Source organism: Cetorhinus maximus, chromosome 8, assembly GCF_964194155.1.
Source record: "Cetorhinus maximus chromosome 8, sCetMax3.hap1.1, whole genome shotgun sequence".
NCBI lineage: Eukaryota > Metazoa > Chordata > Chondrichthyes > Lamniformes > Cetorhinidae > Cetorhinus > Cetorhinus maximus.
In genome coordinates this window covers 115,777,999-115,796,760 of record NC_135886.1, presented here as the reverse complement: position 1 = coordinate 115,796,760, position 18,762 = coordinate 115,777,999, and the positions used below count along the sequence as shown (strand labels likewise).

General features: G+C 40.2%; 1 protein-coding gene across 1 annotated transcript in view; it reads right to left on the bottom strand.

The window, feature by feature from the left end:
* The window catches only part of thoc2 (THO complex 2), a 162,537-nt gene that overhangs the window by 36,672 nt on the left and 107,103 nt on the right, over positions 1-18,762 (bottom strand). The window contains exons 23-29 of the mRNA XM_078547456.1: positions 12,399-12,674; positions 11,822-11,963; positions 9,467-9,624; positions 9,255-9,383; positions 8,959-9,090; positions 6,021-6,205; positions 1,690-1,874 (exon numbers count right to left, since the gene is read on the bottom strand). Of these exons, the coding sequence (XP_078403582.1) occupies positions 1,690-1,874; positions 6,021-6,205; positions 8,959-9,090; positions 9,255-9,383; positions 9,467-9,624; positions 11,822-11,963; positions 12,399-12,674 (1,207 nt within the window). The remainder of the gene's footprint in view (positions 1-1,689; positions 1,875-6,020; positions 6,206-8,958; positions 9,091-9,254; positions 9,384-9,466; positions 9,625-11,821; positions 11,964-12,398; positions 12,675-18,762) is intronic.

The following is an 18,762-nucleotide window of genomic DNA, read 5'->3' as shown; positions in this document are numbered from 1 at the left end:
GAGACCACTTTTGCTCTCTATTCACAGAAATGATCTGGACTTGAACAAAAATAAGTAGATCCAAATTTTTTGCTGAGACCAATCTGGGCTTTGAATTTTAACCAAATTCCTGAAATAAATATATTACTATCAGAAGTAGGTTCCCCTAGCTTGCAACACTCGTAGCTATGCTTCTGGGTTTAAATGTCACGATAAATGTCATCATTCTAATGATTCAATTATCTATTAAAATAGATGTCTTTTTATATAAATGAGTAAACAGCAATACCTTACAACATGGAAATGCTAATTTAATTGTGCTCAAGCAATATGATGAAGACAAGATTACTAATTATAACAAGTGAGAGACCATGGGCTGCATTTTCTCTGTGGGCTTCTGAGCCCCTCTGATAGGCTCAAATGTGGGTCAGAAGCCTACACTGTGTGGGAAACAGTCATTCGATGTTATTTTCTCTGGAGCGGCCAATTAATGGCCAGAGGGCAGGCTTGCTGTCCAGTTAAGGAGTGGATGGGTTTTCAAAGCTGGGGAGCCAGAGGTCTTTTAACTTGAAAGTAGCAGCAGGATGCCATGGCAGGTATGTGAGGCAGAGGGTGCTTCAAAATGGAGGCACACCCTCTCCAACTTTAAAATTAAAATTTTAAAAAATAGCCTCAGCAACTGAGCCACAATTGCGGGGGTGGGGGCCAGAGCCCTTCCACAAGGTGCCTTGCATCTGCTGCTGAATCCAGACAAGCAGGGTGGGCGTCAGCCACTGGGAGGATGCCTCCAGGCAGCTGAACTGGCCCCCGCTGCCTCCAGGAAATCCTAGTCAGCCTTCTTCAATTGGCTTCAAGTGGCCATTAATTAGCTTAATTGGCTACCATGTAGGGGCGTAGCTCTGCCACCACCCTGTCCACAACCTCTTCCCCATCCCGCCACTGGGAAAACGGGTTGGGGATAGGATGGGCATCAACATGCTGTCTGGCGGCACGTAATTTCATGCCTGCCCACTTCCATTTGCAGCCTCAGTGGGGGAGCTCAAATTCTAGCATCATTAGTTTGCAGTTTAAGTTTAAGATCTGAATCAATATAGGAGAAGACCATTTCACCCCCTCCAGCCTGTTTGACCATTCAATGAGATTATGGCTAATCTGTCACCTAACTCCTTTGCCTGCCTTCACTTCATATTAGGAATACAAGATATGCACAAAGAAATTATGGCTCAACTCAATTTGAAAATGAATTACTGTTACTTCCTCTCCATTTTCCTCATGAAGACAGCATTAAATTTGGTTGTGATCTTTAACTGTCCCAAAAAACTTTTGTAAGCAACATTTTGCATTATGCACCTTAAGAGTGAGTATTGCCAAGCTACTTAATCATGGTAGGCCTCACAGTGAACTCTCACCCAACATCCATAAACATGCACCTTTTTAAGAAAGCGTTGCTGGATGATGGTCAAAAGCCTGTCTTGATCTTTCCCTTCAATAATTTATAAGCATCAAGACCAAACATAGTATGCCAGTTGCTGAGATCAACAAACTCGAAACAGAAGAAGAATTCAGCATGGAGCTTTTGGTCTTCCTTATCCCATAAATAAATTTTTCATTTGCTGAATTCCTGAACTATGAATCTGATGAAGCACTGAGAAAAGGTGATCTCCTATGCTGAACTTTGATTGGTATAAACACTCAAGCAATTGTTAATACCTGTCTCCTCATTTGTGCCTTCTTCTGCTTTAGCTGCATTGGTAGTTGCTGCAGCAGCTTGTGTGACTGTGCCTGGTCCATTCTGAACTGTTGCAGGTGTTGCACTTCTTGCTGGGGGATCCTTGTGGTGGAATTCGTTTTCAGGAACCATGTATGGTTTCCTACTTTTCAACTGGCCAGAGTAGCTGCAAGTCGCACAGAGTGTTAAACAAGCAGAGAAAAAAAATCTTGGAAGACATCTATCAATGGACAAACAAACTAGCAACTATTCAATTTTGTTTTCTCTAAAATAAAAACATAATTTGAGACTTGATAAATTTTATCCACAATGTGGAGTCTCTCACAGCACTTCAAGGAATTGTATCTGATACCCAAACATAGCTCTTTTTGAATGTGAATGGAACAGCTTTCAACTTTTCCAGAATTCCCAGAGGCTCTGTGATGCAGCTGCCCCACTGATGTTTGTGCTCACATTCATAACATATATTGCTGAGAGTTTGGCTCCTCTGACCGATTCAACTCATGTTGCCCATCTCACCAAAATTCTCAAAAGTAGCTGAGTTTGACCAAGTCACAAACAGGATTCTTTTCTGGTAAGATTTTACAATCATATGTGCTAAAAGTTATGTAAAATTCATGTTATTAATAAAAGGACCTAAATGTTCTGTGTTGTTTGAAATTCCAAAATGTATAATTTGCAGCATTTGTTCTCAACTTCTTGTACTTTCAATTGCACCTCAGGACTTAGCTCATTATACAACTGAATAAAGACCAGGTGCTAATGCAAAATTCTCCAAGATGGAATAGCTCAGGTCAGGTCACTGTGCACAAAAGGAAAATGACCACTTAGGCTTCTGGAAAACAAACTGCAGTGATCTTGCATTAACTACCCAAAGTTAAATACTGCTAAGAATTAAAACCAAGAAATGTAGGATTGCTCAAGGAGAACTAACACAAAAATCAAAACTATATAAGCCATTTGATTGGGAATCAATTAATCAAAAAAGACATTTGAAGCATACTGAAAATGCTTATGGTCACAACCTTTTGGCAAGATGCCATTATATAGACCCATTTTCTGTCACTCACTGAAGTAGTACACATTCAAAATATATTACCCCTTTGTGTGGAATAACAGGGCCACCTAGTGATAAACATACCGTACATAGAATTTTTTTCCAAATAATTTTCTCCCATTTCCTTTCCTGAAGCTACTAATATACTAGGATACAGATCAAACAATTGCAGCAGACTTCCAGTAACTCACTCAAGTGATCATCTTTTGCATTTGAGTTTAGGTGATACCAGACTATATAATCATGAATTCCATTACACTTAGTGCATCAAGCCAGACTGAATTTTCTCCTTGCACCTCAACTGCAGCAGAGCTGAGATTTGCTATTTCAACATTAACCTGCAAACAAACAAAAGGACCCATCTGGTTTGCATGCCCGAGTGCCAAGCAGTTCTGTTACCCATAACACCAAGGAGCATTCTAGACATGTCACTAACAGAAATTTTGGAAGCTGCTCATTCAGCACTGCACCAATTCAAACATCAACAACCCTCGCTGTTACGGTGCTTACATTCAGGTAAGTCGGCACATTTCCCGAGACTACAACAGTGCCTACACTTTAAAAATTTCTTTATTGGCTGTGAAGTGCTTTGGGACATTTAAAGTTATAAAAGACACTATATAAATGTAATCCTTTACTGTTGAGTTCTCAGTTTTCTCTGCATCACAGTTACTGCTCGCCATTGCAGTTATGCTTAGTCTAAACCTCAAAAATCTCGCCTCACAGTCTAAAATTTCATGAAAAATATAAAACATAGCTCTCACAAGAATTGAAAACAAATGCATTAAAATGCAGCTGTAGCCTCTTGGTAATCAAGTCAGTAATTACTTTTTAACCACCAAAACTAAAGGCCGAGGTGCATCATACATGATACTATGAAAGTTGAAAAGATTAAAAGACGAAATAAGAAAGAGCAACGACAGACTTTTGCAGTCCTTTTGAATTTGGATTGCAGGAGAACAGCTCCATGCACATGGATCCCCATCTTTACATTGATGTCAAGAAGATACAATAATTCTCATAAGGTTATTGGAATTTATTGTAAAACAGTAGTGTGTGTGTGTGTGTGTGTGTGTGTGAGAGAGAGAGAGAGAGAGAGTGTGAGAGAGTGAGAGTGAGTGAGAGGCTTAATTGCATTAAAGGCAGCTGGTCTGAAGGCTTTGGTGTAAACATGGGGGAAGTTTAGAAACACAGGGCTCAAGGGAACATTTGCATTTTTAAATAAACCAGACTGGATTGTTTTCAAAAGAGGGATTGAAATGTGTCACCTGGCCAGGCGAAGTTTAGAAAGTGTGTGTTTATTTTCCCCAAAGATTACTGGTAAAATTTAGTGCTATGAGAGATTTTTATTATTGGAAAGATAAACTCCAAAGACAGAGGGAAAAAATGGGAATTTGCATTCAAAGTGGAAAATATGTATAAAAGAGTGAAGGTTGTGTGTAAGGGTAGGCATTTTTAAGATCTAACAAGTGTGAAAAGCCTTCAGCATCTATGCCTCAAGCTGCTGTCTTCACAGAACTGAAGTTAAGAAAACTCACTTTGAATTCGACTGAGTCAGGGTATTGTGTGTCACCTTGCCTGGGTCTTTTAAAACCCATGAGTCTTACTGTTACCTTAACAAAAGTGTAACTGGGAGTTAGATTAAGTAGGGGATTTAGAAATTAGTATAGTAGCAATTTGTAAACATATGTATGTGCTTAAAAATCATTTTTCTTGTTAATGAATGTTTCATCTAGTATTGGAAAAACCTATAAAACTTGGTGGTCATATTACTACTGAATTCAAGGCACGCATCTCGAAATTTAAACAAATTGCAAAATAAGTTGTGGCATTTGTTTCAAATTTCTCTTTGGGATTTGAACAACTCAGCATTTACCATCATCTGTGCCATAACATTGATAATCTAGATCTCTTCTCCCAGCAGGAGAATTATTGAAGTATGAAAAATGGGTTGCATATTCAATCCCTGGTAAATGTCAAATTAACAGATTTCAAATGTTATTTTTAAATGGAGCTTTCTGTACCTAGAATACGAAGGGGAAATTTACAAAAATGCATCACCACCCCCACCCCGTCAAATGCAATCCCTGCAGTAATTTGACTTGGCTCCCCAATTTTAAGCAGCCGTTCCATATTTAAACATTTTATTTCAAATCCATATTGCTTGTTTAATTGTGCTGTATAGTCTCAGTCAGAAATTCAATAACCATTAATCTGAGTACATTTATTTACTCAGTGGCTCTCAAACTTCATGGAAATTATTCCAAATAGCTTTTCAAAATAAGTAAAGTTGCTTTTACCTACTTCATATTGCCTTGTTGAGAAAAAGTTGAAAAAATTCATGCTGCATGTGCAATAGGTGTTTGCAATTTTTTTTTTAAATCAAGAACTGTGAAGCCGAGGGTCTTCATTTCAAATTACAGCTTTAAAAAACTCAATAAAGATAATGGCCCCAAAATTGCTGTGACAGGCCAACAAGCAGCACCGGATGTTAGTTAGACTCGCCCATGCCAGTTTAATGTTTAGGTATTTTGTGATGCAAGTTGCTGGAAGATGCATTTTGCACTCTACAGGGCATCCGGGATTAGAGAGTGAACAGGGAAAACAACTGGGTATTGTTTTCACCAATAAAGACTGAACTGTTAATTTCAGAATCTTTCAAAGATGGAGTAGGTGTAAATTAGGCTGCATAAATGCAAAGTTAAATCACGTACAGAAGAAAGAATAAACAGAGAGAAAGATAGTTTGGATAAAGAGAGAGATAAACAAAAATATAATTTGAAAATTTTGCATGAAAAAAATCACCAACAATTAAAACTTAAAAGGAATGAGACTCCACATTTCTAATAGTTAGTTCTCAGTGACATAAAATTCATTAGCAGTGTTAGATTTAAAATGACAAAACTTTCAACAACAAATTTACTTTGTATCTGCAGTGTAAGTAAAGGAACTTGGTGCCACTTAATACACTTGAATGAAGACCCAGATAGTAAGAGGCCACTTTCACAATATAACGGAGGAAGGGCACAATTCTGACAGCAATTTGCTGATTTCTGGATTTAACTGCACACTTTACCTAACCTAAAGTTGCTGCAGCAGTTGCACATAAACAACAGCGAGCACCACTAGCCTCGCTGTTATTTTAACAATTTTTGGGCCATTATTCCAGCATAAATCTAGTCACTAAAACATGAAACAGATATTCCATTCAACTACTTTGTATTAAATCACACTCATTTGATTTCACTTTGTTACCCCATAGCCAGAGCATAGAGATCGGGTCTTTTCTCCTTTTCTTCTTGGCAAATTTTATGCACTCTTCGCTCCAATGCTTGACCTAGATTCAGCACTTTAGGATACCAAGGGAGGACTTTAGTCAACACGATCAATATGTTCCGGATATGTACATACTCGCCAGTTTCAAGGCAGTGCACAGATGCCTGAAAGAAAATGCAATAATTAGGCCACAAACTTCTACAATCGGCCTAGATTATATGCAGTATTTTAATACATTTACCTATACATCCAGGGTCAACTTTTGTTGAATAATCTGCATGGCCATGTGCAACACACAACCTCCCCGCCATCCCAATCCAGCCAATAGAAAAGGTCAGTTAAAGGTCATAATATATAACTTTAATTAAATAGGGTTAATAGCCAATGAGTAAGGCACATGAAGATGGCCTTAACTCCTAGGAATCTTGCAATTGATTACTAATTCCATTACTGGTTTACCAATGTGATAGGTAGTCAGGTGAAAGGCTGTGAACCTCCCAGTCTAAATTCCCAGTTAGATTGAATTTGCTTATTTCAGCTAAGGTAGTAAACGTATTGCAAACATGCATACCACTCCAAGGCTAAGAAACAGAAAATGTAGAGTTCCAGCTCGAGATCTCAAACCACACTCTGGATATACATTCATGAGTAGATATCTGATGAGTCAACTATGACTGTGAAGCATCAGTCAGCTGAGAAACATTATGCACAGACAAGAAATCAAATGGGAGTCTCTCTGTTCTGTATATCTCAGTTATATAATGCCCTACATTATATTTAAAAAAAAGATGACACACTGAACCTCAATTTCTTCAATCTAATTAAACAGAATTGAACAAATGTCTCGTTCTTTGTAGTAATAATGAATCAGGCAAGAAAAGCTATGGATTAGTTGAATTTATGAAGATCTAAATGTTAATTCTAGCAATTTTTTGTTCACACTCATCACTTCAAACATTAAAATTTCCCAGCATAATTCTGTAATAAAACATTCTTCAGTCAATCACACACACATTAATATTTACATACACAAAGAATGGCCTAGATCTTTAGAAGAAAGCAATCCACAACATCAAATTTAATATATATTTTGCCAGAAATCCTGCCACTAATATCATAAAGAAAGAAATATTTGTTTAGTATGCAACGATAAGCATTTAGAATGCGTTATTTAATAAGCTGCACTCGTAGGCACAAGTTTAAAAGCTCAAATTAGTATGTGTGCAATCTACCTGTGGTGTTAGACATCTGATACTGACTCTCAAGTCACAGTGGTGTTGAAATGCATAAGCCCAACCAAGAAACCAAGACATATAATTAATCGTTATATAGCAATTAAGTGAACTGGAGATGTTGAAAGAGGAAAAAACCATTCAGGTACAAATCACTGTGGCAAAGTCCCCTCTTAAAAAATGACTAATTCCTAAAATGTGGATGAGGGAAGTTCACCAGTTCTCTTGATCACATATTTGCAAAAACCAACCATACTATCTTCCCAAGATAACATCCATTTGCTTGTTAAGTGAGTTGACAATCCTGATCAGAACCAATTTTACCAGGAATTTATTCAGGCTATTGAATAACCCCGATGTAAGGACAAGCATCCCAACATCTGAATTGAATTTGACCTCAACAGTCCTCGCATCCTGCAGACTGCATCCAAAATTACTAAAGGTTGATCACAACTATTCCATTAACATACCCAGACTTTGTGGTCAGTGAAAACTCTTTTGAGTTACCAACAGTCACAGATTGCAACTTCTTTCGAGTACAATCACAGTTCTTGGTTTTCTGGGAGTGGGACATGAACCCACAACCCTCTGATTCAAAGGCGAGGGTGCTATGAACTGAGCCACAGCTGAATGTGAGCCTCGCCACTAAACTAAAAAATTGCCCACAAAGATTGAGTGAGCTCTGTAGCATAGACTTCATCTTTCCTGACATTAATTTTGTTCTCCTGCCATCTATAGGGGATCTCTGACATCCGGCAATGGTGATGCCATCGAGCAGGCTAAGCAGTCAATCACATTGAAAAATCCTCAGGTAGCTAATCAAGAAATAACATGCAGGCTTTATCACTCGCTTTATAATTTTACAGAAAGTAAACTCAAGATCGGGATGTACATATGGGATCACAATAGAAGTTGAACTATCAAACTATTTCTATGGAAAATCTATGGAAGTTTATTAAAGTCTGATATTCTACAAATATAACATTTATTTTTCAGGGCCAAAGAATTATGATGCCAGTAAAAACAGTTACACCTCATTCAACAAGACCTAACTTTTCCAAGGTGAGAATAACAACATAAAAAGTGGAAGCTCATGTCAATTTAGCGATTTTTAATTGAATTCCATCGGCCAGGACTTCCAAGGAGGACAACAGAAACACTGACAGCAACTCCTGGATTTCAGTGTTTAACTACACATGTACAGATGGCAGAAGTTGCTGTCAGTTTCAAAGAGTAATGACAATGAACGCTGCAAGTTTCACCATGATTACAACTGTAAAATCTGGGTCATTAACTTGAATTCAAGATAACTTATTAAAAAAAAATACCTACAAGGTCTACTCCTGCACCTAATTCGTATGCTCGCATGTAGAAATGCAACTGACTCCCCAGAACTGTCTTCAGATAAAAATGTTAAAAGATTTTCAATAAGTTAAATGAATTAATATCCCTATTTTAGATTTGTACATTAAATTGACAGGAAGAAAAACAACAAATTTTATGGTATACCAATGCATACCTTGGAAAGAAAACCATAGAATATCAGTATAGCGTTCCCTATTTCAGTCTATACTCCACCCTTTCACCACCCCCTCCCAGTCTACACCCAGGCCAGGCTAAGAAAGCACTGGCATAGATTTTTATTAGTTCTAATGGAACATTGAAAAAGAGGCAACAAAACTTACCTTGGTCAATTTATAATGCCATTTATGTACAACGTGTCTGAAATTTTCATAGTCTAACTGGTCAGCCTTGTTACCGCCATCAAATCCACTTGCTCGTAAAATTGTGAGAAACCCTGGGTAATTGCCACATTCCTAAGGCAAAAACAGAAAGAGCTTAAAAGAACTGAAAGAGCTTAAAAGATCAGAAAAAAGGGCAGCTGATCATACTGAAAACTCCTCATTCAATAAGCGTTAAAATAATTTGACAGAAGTGTTACAAGAAATAAACTGTGTCCAAAACAACATTAAAAGGTTACCTTATCATATATAGTTCTGTCACTGTGCCATCTGGTCACCGTCTCCAACATGCTGCAGAGAAACCTGCCATAGCGACTGGCCTCATTTTCTGTGCAGCTTGCGACAGTGTAAATAATGTCAGAAAAGACCTAAACACACAAAATTGTACATTAAAATTAACAAGCATCAAAACTACACTTATTAAAAAAATATATAAAAATATTTTTTTTACCCGATCATAACATAGAAGTGTAGAAAAGTTAGGTGTCTTCAGCTGATGAACTAATTCCACAAACTTAGCACAGTAAACTGCATCTATGGCTGAGAAAATGCATCTTGGGAAGATGCACAGTTGGAGGAATTTTGTGATGGTCTCATTTTTGGTAGATTCTGAGGGAAAACAAAACACAAATATAATTAAATAGGTGTTCTATGAACGAAAACAATGACACTTATGCAATCAAAGATTTCCACCAACATGAGAGAAATATAATTTTTTGCCAATGCTTTTAATGTCTTATTCTTTAATGGAGTCTCTGAATAGCCCAATATGCAACAGCACCCACAAGTCAAGTGAATTTCAAGTCCATATTAAGATTTCAGCTGTGGCCTGAACATCTCTAAACTGGAAAAGGTGTGGCAAAATCAGCTATCATTCCCACAGTGATTCCTGCTCAAGAGAGTGAGCATGAGAGCATGCGAGAGCGCGTGAGAGCAAGTGTGGTACTGAGTTGGCAATGGGGCAATGCAGGGTCATTGTTGGGGGTGGGATGGGGAATGTGAGGTGTGAGGGCCAAGTAGTCTAACAGCTTGTAAAACAACTGGAAGGAAGACCCTGAGAACCAAGACAACCCTTCTAACCACCGCCCCCGTGGCCACCTATGTTCTGCTTCCAGGGTCAGCAGACCCAAATCTATCCAGCTGCCGCACCCTTGGAGTGAAATTGCACATATCAGGGCACTTTTCACTGAAGCAGGTCTGGCAAGTCAGGAAATTTCCCAACTTGAGCTATTCGCTTTGGTATTCAAAACCTGGCCCAAACTCTCCAGACTTACATGTATGAAGAAGCAAAAGAGCAAAGAGACACATTATTACAGAAATGAATAAGAACTGGCTTATGGCTGGAAGAAAGCAGGAGAGAGATTTGGTGGTGAAAAATTCTTAAAATCTGAACAAAATACACAGAAGAGACACTAATTACATTTTGGCAATGTTAATCATGTGTCAGCTACAACTTGTTTATATAATGCCTTTAATGCAATAAAGCATCCCAAGCACTTCACAGCAGCATTGTAAAACAAAACTTTACAATAAGCCACATCAGGAGACATTGGGGCAGATGGCCAAAATCTTGATCAAAGAGATAAGTTTTAAGAGTGCCTGAAGGTGGAAAGCAAGGTATACAGAGAGGCTGAGGGGGTGGAATTCCAAAGCTCAGGGCCTGTGGGCAGTTGAAGGCATGGCCACTAATGGTGGAGAAATTAATATCAGGGATGTTCATGAGGCCAGATTTAGAGGAACACAGATATTGGAGAGTTCTGGGGCTGGAAGAGATTACAGAGATAGGGAGGGACAAGACCATGGAAGAATTTGAAAACAAGGTTGAGAGTTTCAAAATCAAATGCCTTAAAAGTAACAAAAGGCATCATAAATGACTGTGACAAAGGTAAACTATCCCTCTTCATCCTCAATCAGTCTGCAGACTTTGTCATGGTTGATCACACCATCCTCCTCCAACACCTCTCCATTGTCATCCAACTGACTGGGCCTACATTCATCTGGTTTCATTGTTGTCCATCTAATTGCAACCAGAGAATCACCTGGTTCCTCTCCACGCCTCTACCTCGTTTTCCTCCTTTATGAGGCAAGAGCTAAAACTTACCACTTTGACCATGCTTTTGGGCATCTGTTCTATTATCTCCTTATGTTGCTCAGTGTCATAATTTGCTTTATAATGCCCCTGTGAAGTGCATTGGGGTGCTTTTTTATATTAAAGGTGCGATAAATACAAGTTGTTGTTGATTAACAATAACCCCTCCTATTTCTCATCTACATGCAGCCACATCATCTGAAAATACATCAGTTTTCCACATGTACGCTCTTGATACCCAGCTCTACCTCACCACCACCTCTCTCAACTCCCCCCCCCCCCCCATTCCCTCGAAATTATCAGACTGCATGCCCAACATGCACTACTGGATAAGCAAAAATTTCCTCCAATTAAATATAGGGAAGACCAAACTGCTCTCAAACTTCGATTTTATATCTGATCCCCCAAGATGAGCATCCAACCAGCTATCCATACCATTACTAAGACCATCTATTTCCACCTCTAACATTGCCCGACCCAGTCCATATCGATAAATGCGGCTTTGTAACCGAACGGTGGGAGGTGGGCTTGAGATCCACAGTATTGGGACTGGGAGCTCCAAGTGAGAATCACGAGCATGATTCTGTGCCAAATCTATTAAAAGGTATACAGCACTAGCTATTTAGATGCACTATGTTAACCATTTCGGTACCTAATTTTGTTTAATTCTCCATTTCTCAAAAATGTTAAACTTTTTAAACTCCTGTTGCTACTCACTTGCGAGTAGCCAGTTGTCCTTTTCCAGCTTTAATCTCTGTAATACTCTGTGAGCATGCTCTAATTGCTTCTTTTCTTCTTCCTGGAGTTTATCTTGTAAAGCTGTGCACCGTTCTTTTTCCTTCTTTTTCTTATTTAGTGGCTGAAGAAAATCAAATTATAAAGCTGTTAATGCAGCCCTGCAACGGATAAAAGTTGAAACTGAACACTTAAAAATAGTTTTCACTTATTTAAATTCAACATCAGAGTTTCAGAATGTTTAACTATACACCAAAGATTTTTGCATTCACTTGAATACATGCAATATTAGGCTTCATGAATTTCTTTAATTGAAACTGTAATCCCAAGAAATTAAATTGTTTTAGTGATGTGCTCGTCAAATCCTTAAGCAAGTCAGTAATCACAATAATCAATTGTAATTGGTGTTCTCAACATTTAATCAAGCACTTTGATAAAAATGTTACAACAAAAATTACTGACATTTGACCATGAACTGCTTTTAAGGCAGTTAACAAAACATTGAAAACAAATGTAACCAATCCAACTGAAACCACTAGTTTAATTTCTGGATTCTTACCATTTCCTGATTGTCATCGATTGCTTTCATCTGGACCTTCAATTTGTTCACTTCTCGGTCATAACTTGTACTGGGGACAGCGAGGTCATACATAGAGAGAGACCAAAATGTGGCATAGAACTGAGGGCTGATGTCGTCCCATACTTTGGGAGGGTGAAGTGAAACCACAGCATCGTGGACAGGTGCCATTACTAATTCACATGCATTGATATATTTGTGAACTTTTTGTTGCTGTTTGTTCCCCTTTTCAGCTTTCTTCAGTTCATCATATTTGGACTAGAAAGAAACAAGCAAACATACTTATATTTTGTAAACACTTGAGTACTCAGATATAATTTTGCTACAAAAAGAAACACCTTGGTCCACTGCACTTGTACCCTACTAGAGCTATCTACTTGTATTCTCTGCTGCTTCCTTATACATTTAATAGCCCGGATCTTGAGGTCCCAGTCGTGACCTGTGTACCTGGGATGAGGGAGGAGCTGTAATTAAAATTTATGCACAGCTACATTGCCACCAAATAAGAAATTCCAAAGAAACACTTATCTGTAATTGAGCTGAACACAGACCTCGAAGAGTGTTTTCAGCTCATCATGTCAAAAGGTGTGGCTTTACCAGCAGTATGCCTCGCTGGTGGACCTCCGCACTGACGTTGCCACTGGACCCTGCTGCAGGCAGGACAACACGTTCCCACTGCAGCCTCCAACCAAGGGAGGGTCATTCTTCTTCATGCAGTCAGCAGTGAACGTCTCCACTTCACTGCTGGCCACACAATCTGAGCCAACAAATTCACATTATAGAGACAATTACGGAGAGCAAACACACGCTTGGTCCCCAGTATCAAAGCATTGAAATAGCAAGAAACTTAGGATCTTCAGCCCTTACACTGAGACAGATGAGACAAAAACCTTTTGAATTATGTAATGTATTGCTATAAAGTTAATTCATTGCATAATTTAAAAGTAAGCAAATACACCAAAACAAAGGAGCACAGACTAAAATTTATGAAAGGATATCACTGGGCTGATGGTACAAGAACTTCTTCACACTAGCAATGATCAACACCAACTGATGATCTTCTCGATAGGGTAAAGGTAGCAAATTTCAAAAATTAATTCAAAATCATGAGACAATGTAATCAAGGTATGGTATGGATCTTCATCTAGATGAATGAGCTCAGATGGCCCCAGTAGCTACTTGTCTGTAATTAATCCCTGGCTTTTTAAAGTTTTATTTTCAACCCTCACTTAAATGTGGCTGATTCTTTAGTCAATAATTGCAGTTCTTAATAACCTTTTGTTTTATACAGTTTTTCTAAATTATTGCTCAAAAATTCTTTGCAATTTGCTTAATTTACTCAAAGTTCAGATACTTGTGAAAAATCAGTTTTCTGAATCTTTTATTTAGAATTGACTATTTCCTTGGAGTTAATGTTCATTTGTACAAAGACAAAATTCAATTCCAAATTGTTTCAAACAGCAAGGATCCTAAAATGTTTGAAGGCAAGCAAAGTGATGTATACTTAAATTATTTGTTCTCCTTTCACCCACCCAAGGAGTGCGAATGTTACCACACAAAATAGGTCATTTAACCCAATCAGATGGCAATTTAGCTTCCACACAAGAAACCACATTTAACCACCTGTTTCCATATTCTTTCATCTTTTCCTTCATCCTTCTCTCAAATCTAAGCCTGAATGTTGACAGAATTGTTGTTGCAAACACTAATTCTGAAGACGATTTCCATAGCCTTGTAATTCCCTGTGTAATAAATTCTAAATCTCTTACATTTAATTATGCCTCTATGACTCCTCTGATGGGACTAACTCTGATAATTACTGGAAATGTGAGCAGATTGTGGACTTGTGTAAACAAGACGGAGACCATCCATTCAGCTGCCCCTGCCACATCCCTTCTTTCCCCTAACCCGTCAAGCCAGGTTTCTCTCAATGTTCCACCCTGCCATCAACTGAACTCGCACCTTTCTCTGCTTTCTCTTCTAACTCCTCTCCTGCCCTGGAGGCTATGCTCATCTTGCCCATGAGACCTATCCCCTGCTCTCTCAATCCTATTCTTATTAAATTGCTGACAATCTAAATTCCTTTCCTCGCCTCTGTGCTAGTTGATATTGCAACTGGCACCATCTCTCAGATATCGTCTTGACCCCTTTCAAATCTGACTTCACCTCTTCGTCCTCTGCAAAAATAAACAAGCCTCAATTCCAATGCCCTTTGAAAACTATTGTCCCATTTAAAATCTCCATTTCCTCTTCAAAATACTTGAATGTGCCATCGCCCGCCCAAATCCATGGTCATCAGGCCCTCAACTCCATGTTTAATCCTTTCCAACCAGTTTCCATCCCTGATGCAGCAACAAAATTGACATTCTTTGTGAATATAACCTGTGACTAGCCCTCCTCATCCTTCTCTGTCTGTCTGCAGCTTTTGATATGGTTGACCATATCATTATCCTCCACTATCTCTCCTCAATTGTCCAGATGTGTGTTACTGCCCCTCAACTGGTTTCATTCTCATGTACAACAAGGCCTGAACAGCATTCAGGCTTGGGCTGTTAAATGACAAGTAACATTCCTGCCACACAAGTGCCAGGAAATGACATCTCCAAGAAGAGAAGAGAATCTAACCAACTTCCCTAATATTCATGGCATTACCATCGCTGAATCCCCCACCATTAACAACCTGGAGGGGGTTGCCATTGACAAGAAACTTGACTGAACCAGCCATATAAATACCGTGGCTACAACAGTGGTTCGGAGGCTGGGAGTTCTGCGGCAAGTAACTCATTCCCGATTCCTCAAAACCTGTCTTCATCATCACAAGGAATATTCTTCACTTCCCTTCATGAGTGCAGCTCCACACCATCCAGAACAAAACAGTCCGCTTAATTGACACCCCATCCACCACCTTAAACATTCACTCCCTCCACCACCAATGCACAGTGGTAGCAATGAGTACCATCTAAAAATTGCACTGGAGCAACTTGCCGAGCCTCCTTCAACAGCACCTTCCAAATTCATGATCTTTACCACCAAGGTCAAGGGCAGCAGGCACATGGGAACATCACCACCTACAAGCTTCTCTCCAAACCACACACTATATTGCCGTTCCTTCACTGCTGCTAGGTCAAAAACCTGGAACTGCCTTCCTGACAACACTTCACAAAAGCAACTCTCAGCCACCTTCTCAAGGGCAATTAGGGATGAGCAACAAATACTTGCCTTCCCACTGATGCTCATATCCCATGAACAAATTTTTAAAAAACTCATCATTGGTAGCCAGAGAAACACTGGAACTGGCTTCTCTTTGCACACTGCGAATGGAACACCCCTCAGCCCCCTCCCCACAAGGATCTATCCTTCGCCCCCATCTTATTATTCCACACACATGTCTTCCCTCAGCAACATCATCCAGACACAGAGGCCAGAACAATCCCCACGCACGACCACTCTCCTCCGTCTGGCTGAACTTGTTCTCTCACAGAACAATTTCTCCTTAAACTCCTCTCACTTCCTCCAAATAAAAGGTGTGGCTATGGGTACCCACATGGGCCCCAGTTATGCCTGTCTCTTTATGCGGTATGTGGAACATTCCTTGTTCCAGTCCTACTCAGGCCCGCTCCCAAAACCCTTTCTCCGGTACATCGATGACTGCTTCGGTGCTGCTTCATGCTCTCGTCTGGACCTGGAAACATTTATTAATTTTGCTTCCAATTTCTATCCCTCCATCATTTTCACATGGTCCACCACTAACGCTTCCCTTCCCTTCCTTGACCTGTCTCAATTTCTGGTGATAGACTGTCCACCAATATTCATTACAAGCCTACCGACTCCCACAGCTACCTCTCACACCCTGCTTCCTGTAAGGACTCCATCCCACTCTCTCAGTTCCTTCGCCTCCATGCAATCTGTTCTGATGATGCCACTTTCCAAAACAGTTCTTCTGACATGTCTTCCTTCTTCATTAACCGAGGTTTTCCACCCACTGTGGTTGACAGGGCCCTCAACCGTGTCCGGCCCATCTCCCGCACATCCGCCCTCACACCTTCTCCCTCCCAGAAACATGATAGGGTCCCCCTTGTCCTCACTTATCACCCCACCAGCCTCCGCATTCAAAGGATCATCCTCCACCATTTCCACCAACTCCAGCATGATGTCACCACCAAACACATCTTCCCTTCACCCCCCCCGTCGGCATTCCGTAGGGACCGTTCCCTCCGGGACACCCCGGCCCACTCCTCCATCACCCCCTACACCTCAACTCCCTCCCAAGGTACCTTCCCATGCAACCGCAGAAGTTGCAACACATGCCTCTTTACTTCCCCCCTCCTCACCACCCAAGGGCCCAGACACTCCTTTCAAGTGAAGCAGCACTTCACTTGCACTTCCCTCAATTTAACCTACTGCAGTCGCTGCTCCCAATGCGGTCTCCTCTACATTGGAGAGGCCAAACGCAGACTGGGTGACTGTTTTGAGGAACGCCTTCGGTCTGTCCACAAGCATGGCCCAGACCTCCCCGTCGCTTGCCATTTCGACACACCACCCTGCTCTCATGCAGACGTCTGTCCTTGGCCTGCTGCAATGTTCCAGTGAAGCTCAACGCAAACTGGAGGAACAGCACCTCATCGTCCGATTAGGCACTTTACAGCCTTCCGCACTTAACATTGAGTTCAACAACGTCAGAACATGAACTCTCTCCTCCATCCCCACCCCCTTTCCGATCCCCTTTTTTCTAATAATTTATATATATATATTTGAAATATATATTTTTCTGTTCCCACCTGTTTCCATTATTATTTTTAAATTTATTTCTATCCAGTGTTTTATCTCCACCTTTTAGCCCATTTTGATCCCTTCCCCCTACCCCAGCCAGGCCATCTGTCACTTGCTCGTCCTGCTTTCTACCCTTAATGTCACCATTAGCACATCCTTTAGCTAATATCACCATCGTCAACACCCCTTTGTCCTTTTGTCTATGATATCTTTTGCAATCTCTTCTTTGCCTCCACCTATCACTGGCCCTCGATCAAGCTCCACCTGTCCCACCCCCCTCAAACAATTATATTTCACCTCATTTTCTATTTTTCTTTAGTTCTGATGAAGAGTCATACGGACTCAAAACGTTAACTCTGTCTTCCTCTCCACAGATGCTGCCAGACCTGCTGAGCTTTTCCAACTATTTTTGTTTTTATTTCATCCAGACACAGTCAGGTTCCACAAGTACATGACCATAGCCAACCCTACCATGCCACTATCTCTCTCTCTCTCAACCACTCTAACTACCCGTGCTGTCAAAACTGCTTCTCCAAAATCTAGTCTTGGATGAGCCAAATTTTCCAATTAATTATTGGAAAAACCAAAACCAAAATCATTGTCATCTGCCCCACCACAAATTCAGTTCGCTAGCCACCAGTTCTCTTCTCTACCTGGCCGCATTCTCAAGCTGAATCAAGTCATTCATAAGCTCATTGTAGGTGACTTGGAGCTGTGCTTTCAACCCCATATGCTCTCCGTAACAAAGGCCGCCAACTTCCATCACCGAAATACGACCCATCTCCACCCCTTCCTCAGCCATTTGTTGCTGAAACCCTCATTTATGCCTTGGTCATCTCCAGACTCAACTATCCCAATGATTCCCTGGCATTTCCATCTCTCACCAAGTGCTCATCATCACCGTTCTTCTTTCTGGCATAAACTCCACCAACACCTCAACTTTAAAATTTTCATCTTTGTTTGCAAGTTCATCCATGGTTTCACCCCTCCTCAACTCCCTCCAGCCCTCCGACCTCTTCTGTACCCCACACCCACCCCCAAAACTTCTTTTACTCCACCATGCCTTCAGCCATCTAGTTTCTAAATTCCAAAATTTTCACCATCAAACCTCTTTGTCTAACCATTTCTCATGCCTCCTTTATGATACTGCTTAAAACCTACTCTTTGACCAAGAGCACAAAAATCACCGCTGACACTCCAATGCAGACGAAGCGCAGACAAGTTAGCCCTGATGTCCTGGCCAATATATATTGCTCAATCAACATTGCAAATGAAACATATTATTCCATCACTATCACATTGCTGTGCACAAATTGGCTGCTGCATTTCTTAAATGACAAATACGCTTCAAAAGTACTTCATTGCTTGTAAAGTGCTTCGAGACATCCAGTGTTCATGAAATGTTTTTCTCTTTTTCAAGTACTTGATCACCTGTCTTAATATCTTTCTCTGGCTTAGTTTCCATTTTTGTAAATTACAATCCAGTGAAGCAACTTGGGATATTTTACTATGTGAAAGGTGCTATGTAAATGCAAGTTGTTGTTCTTGAAACAGTTAGGTCCTATTTATTCCGTCA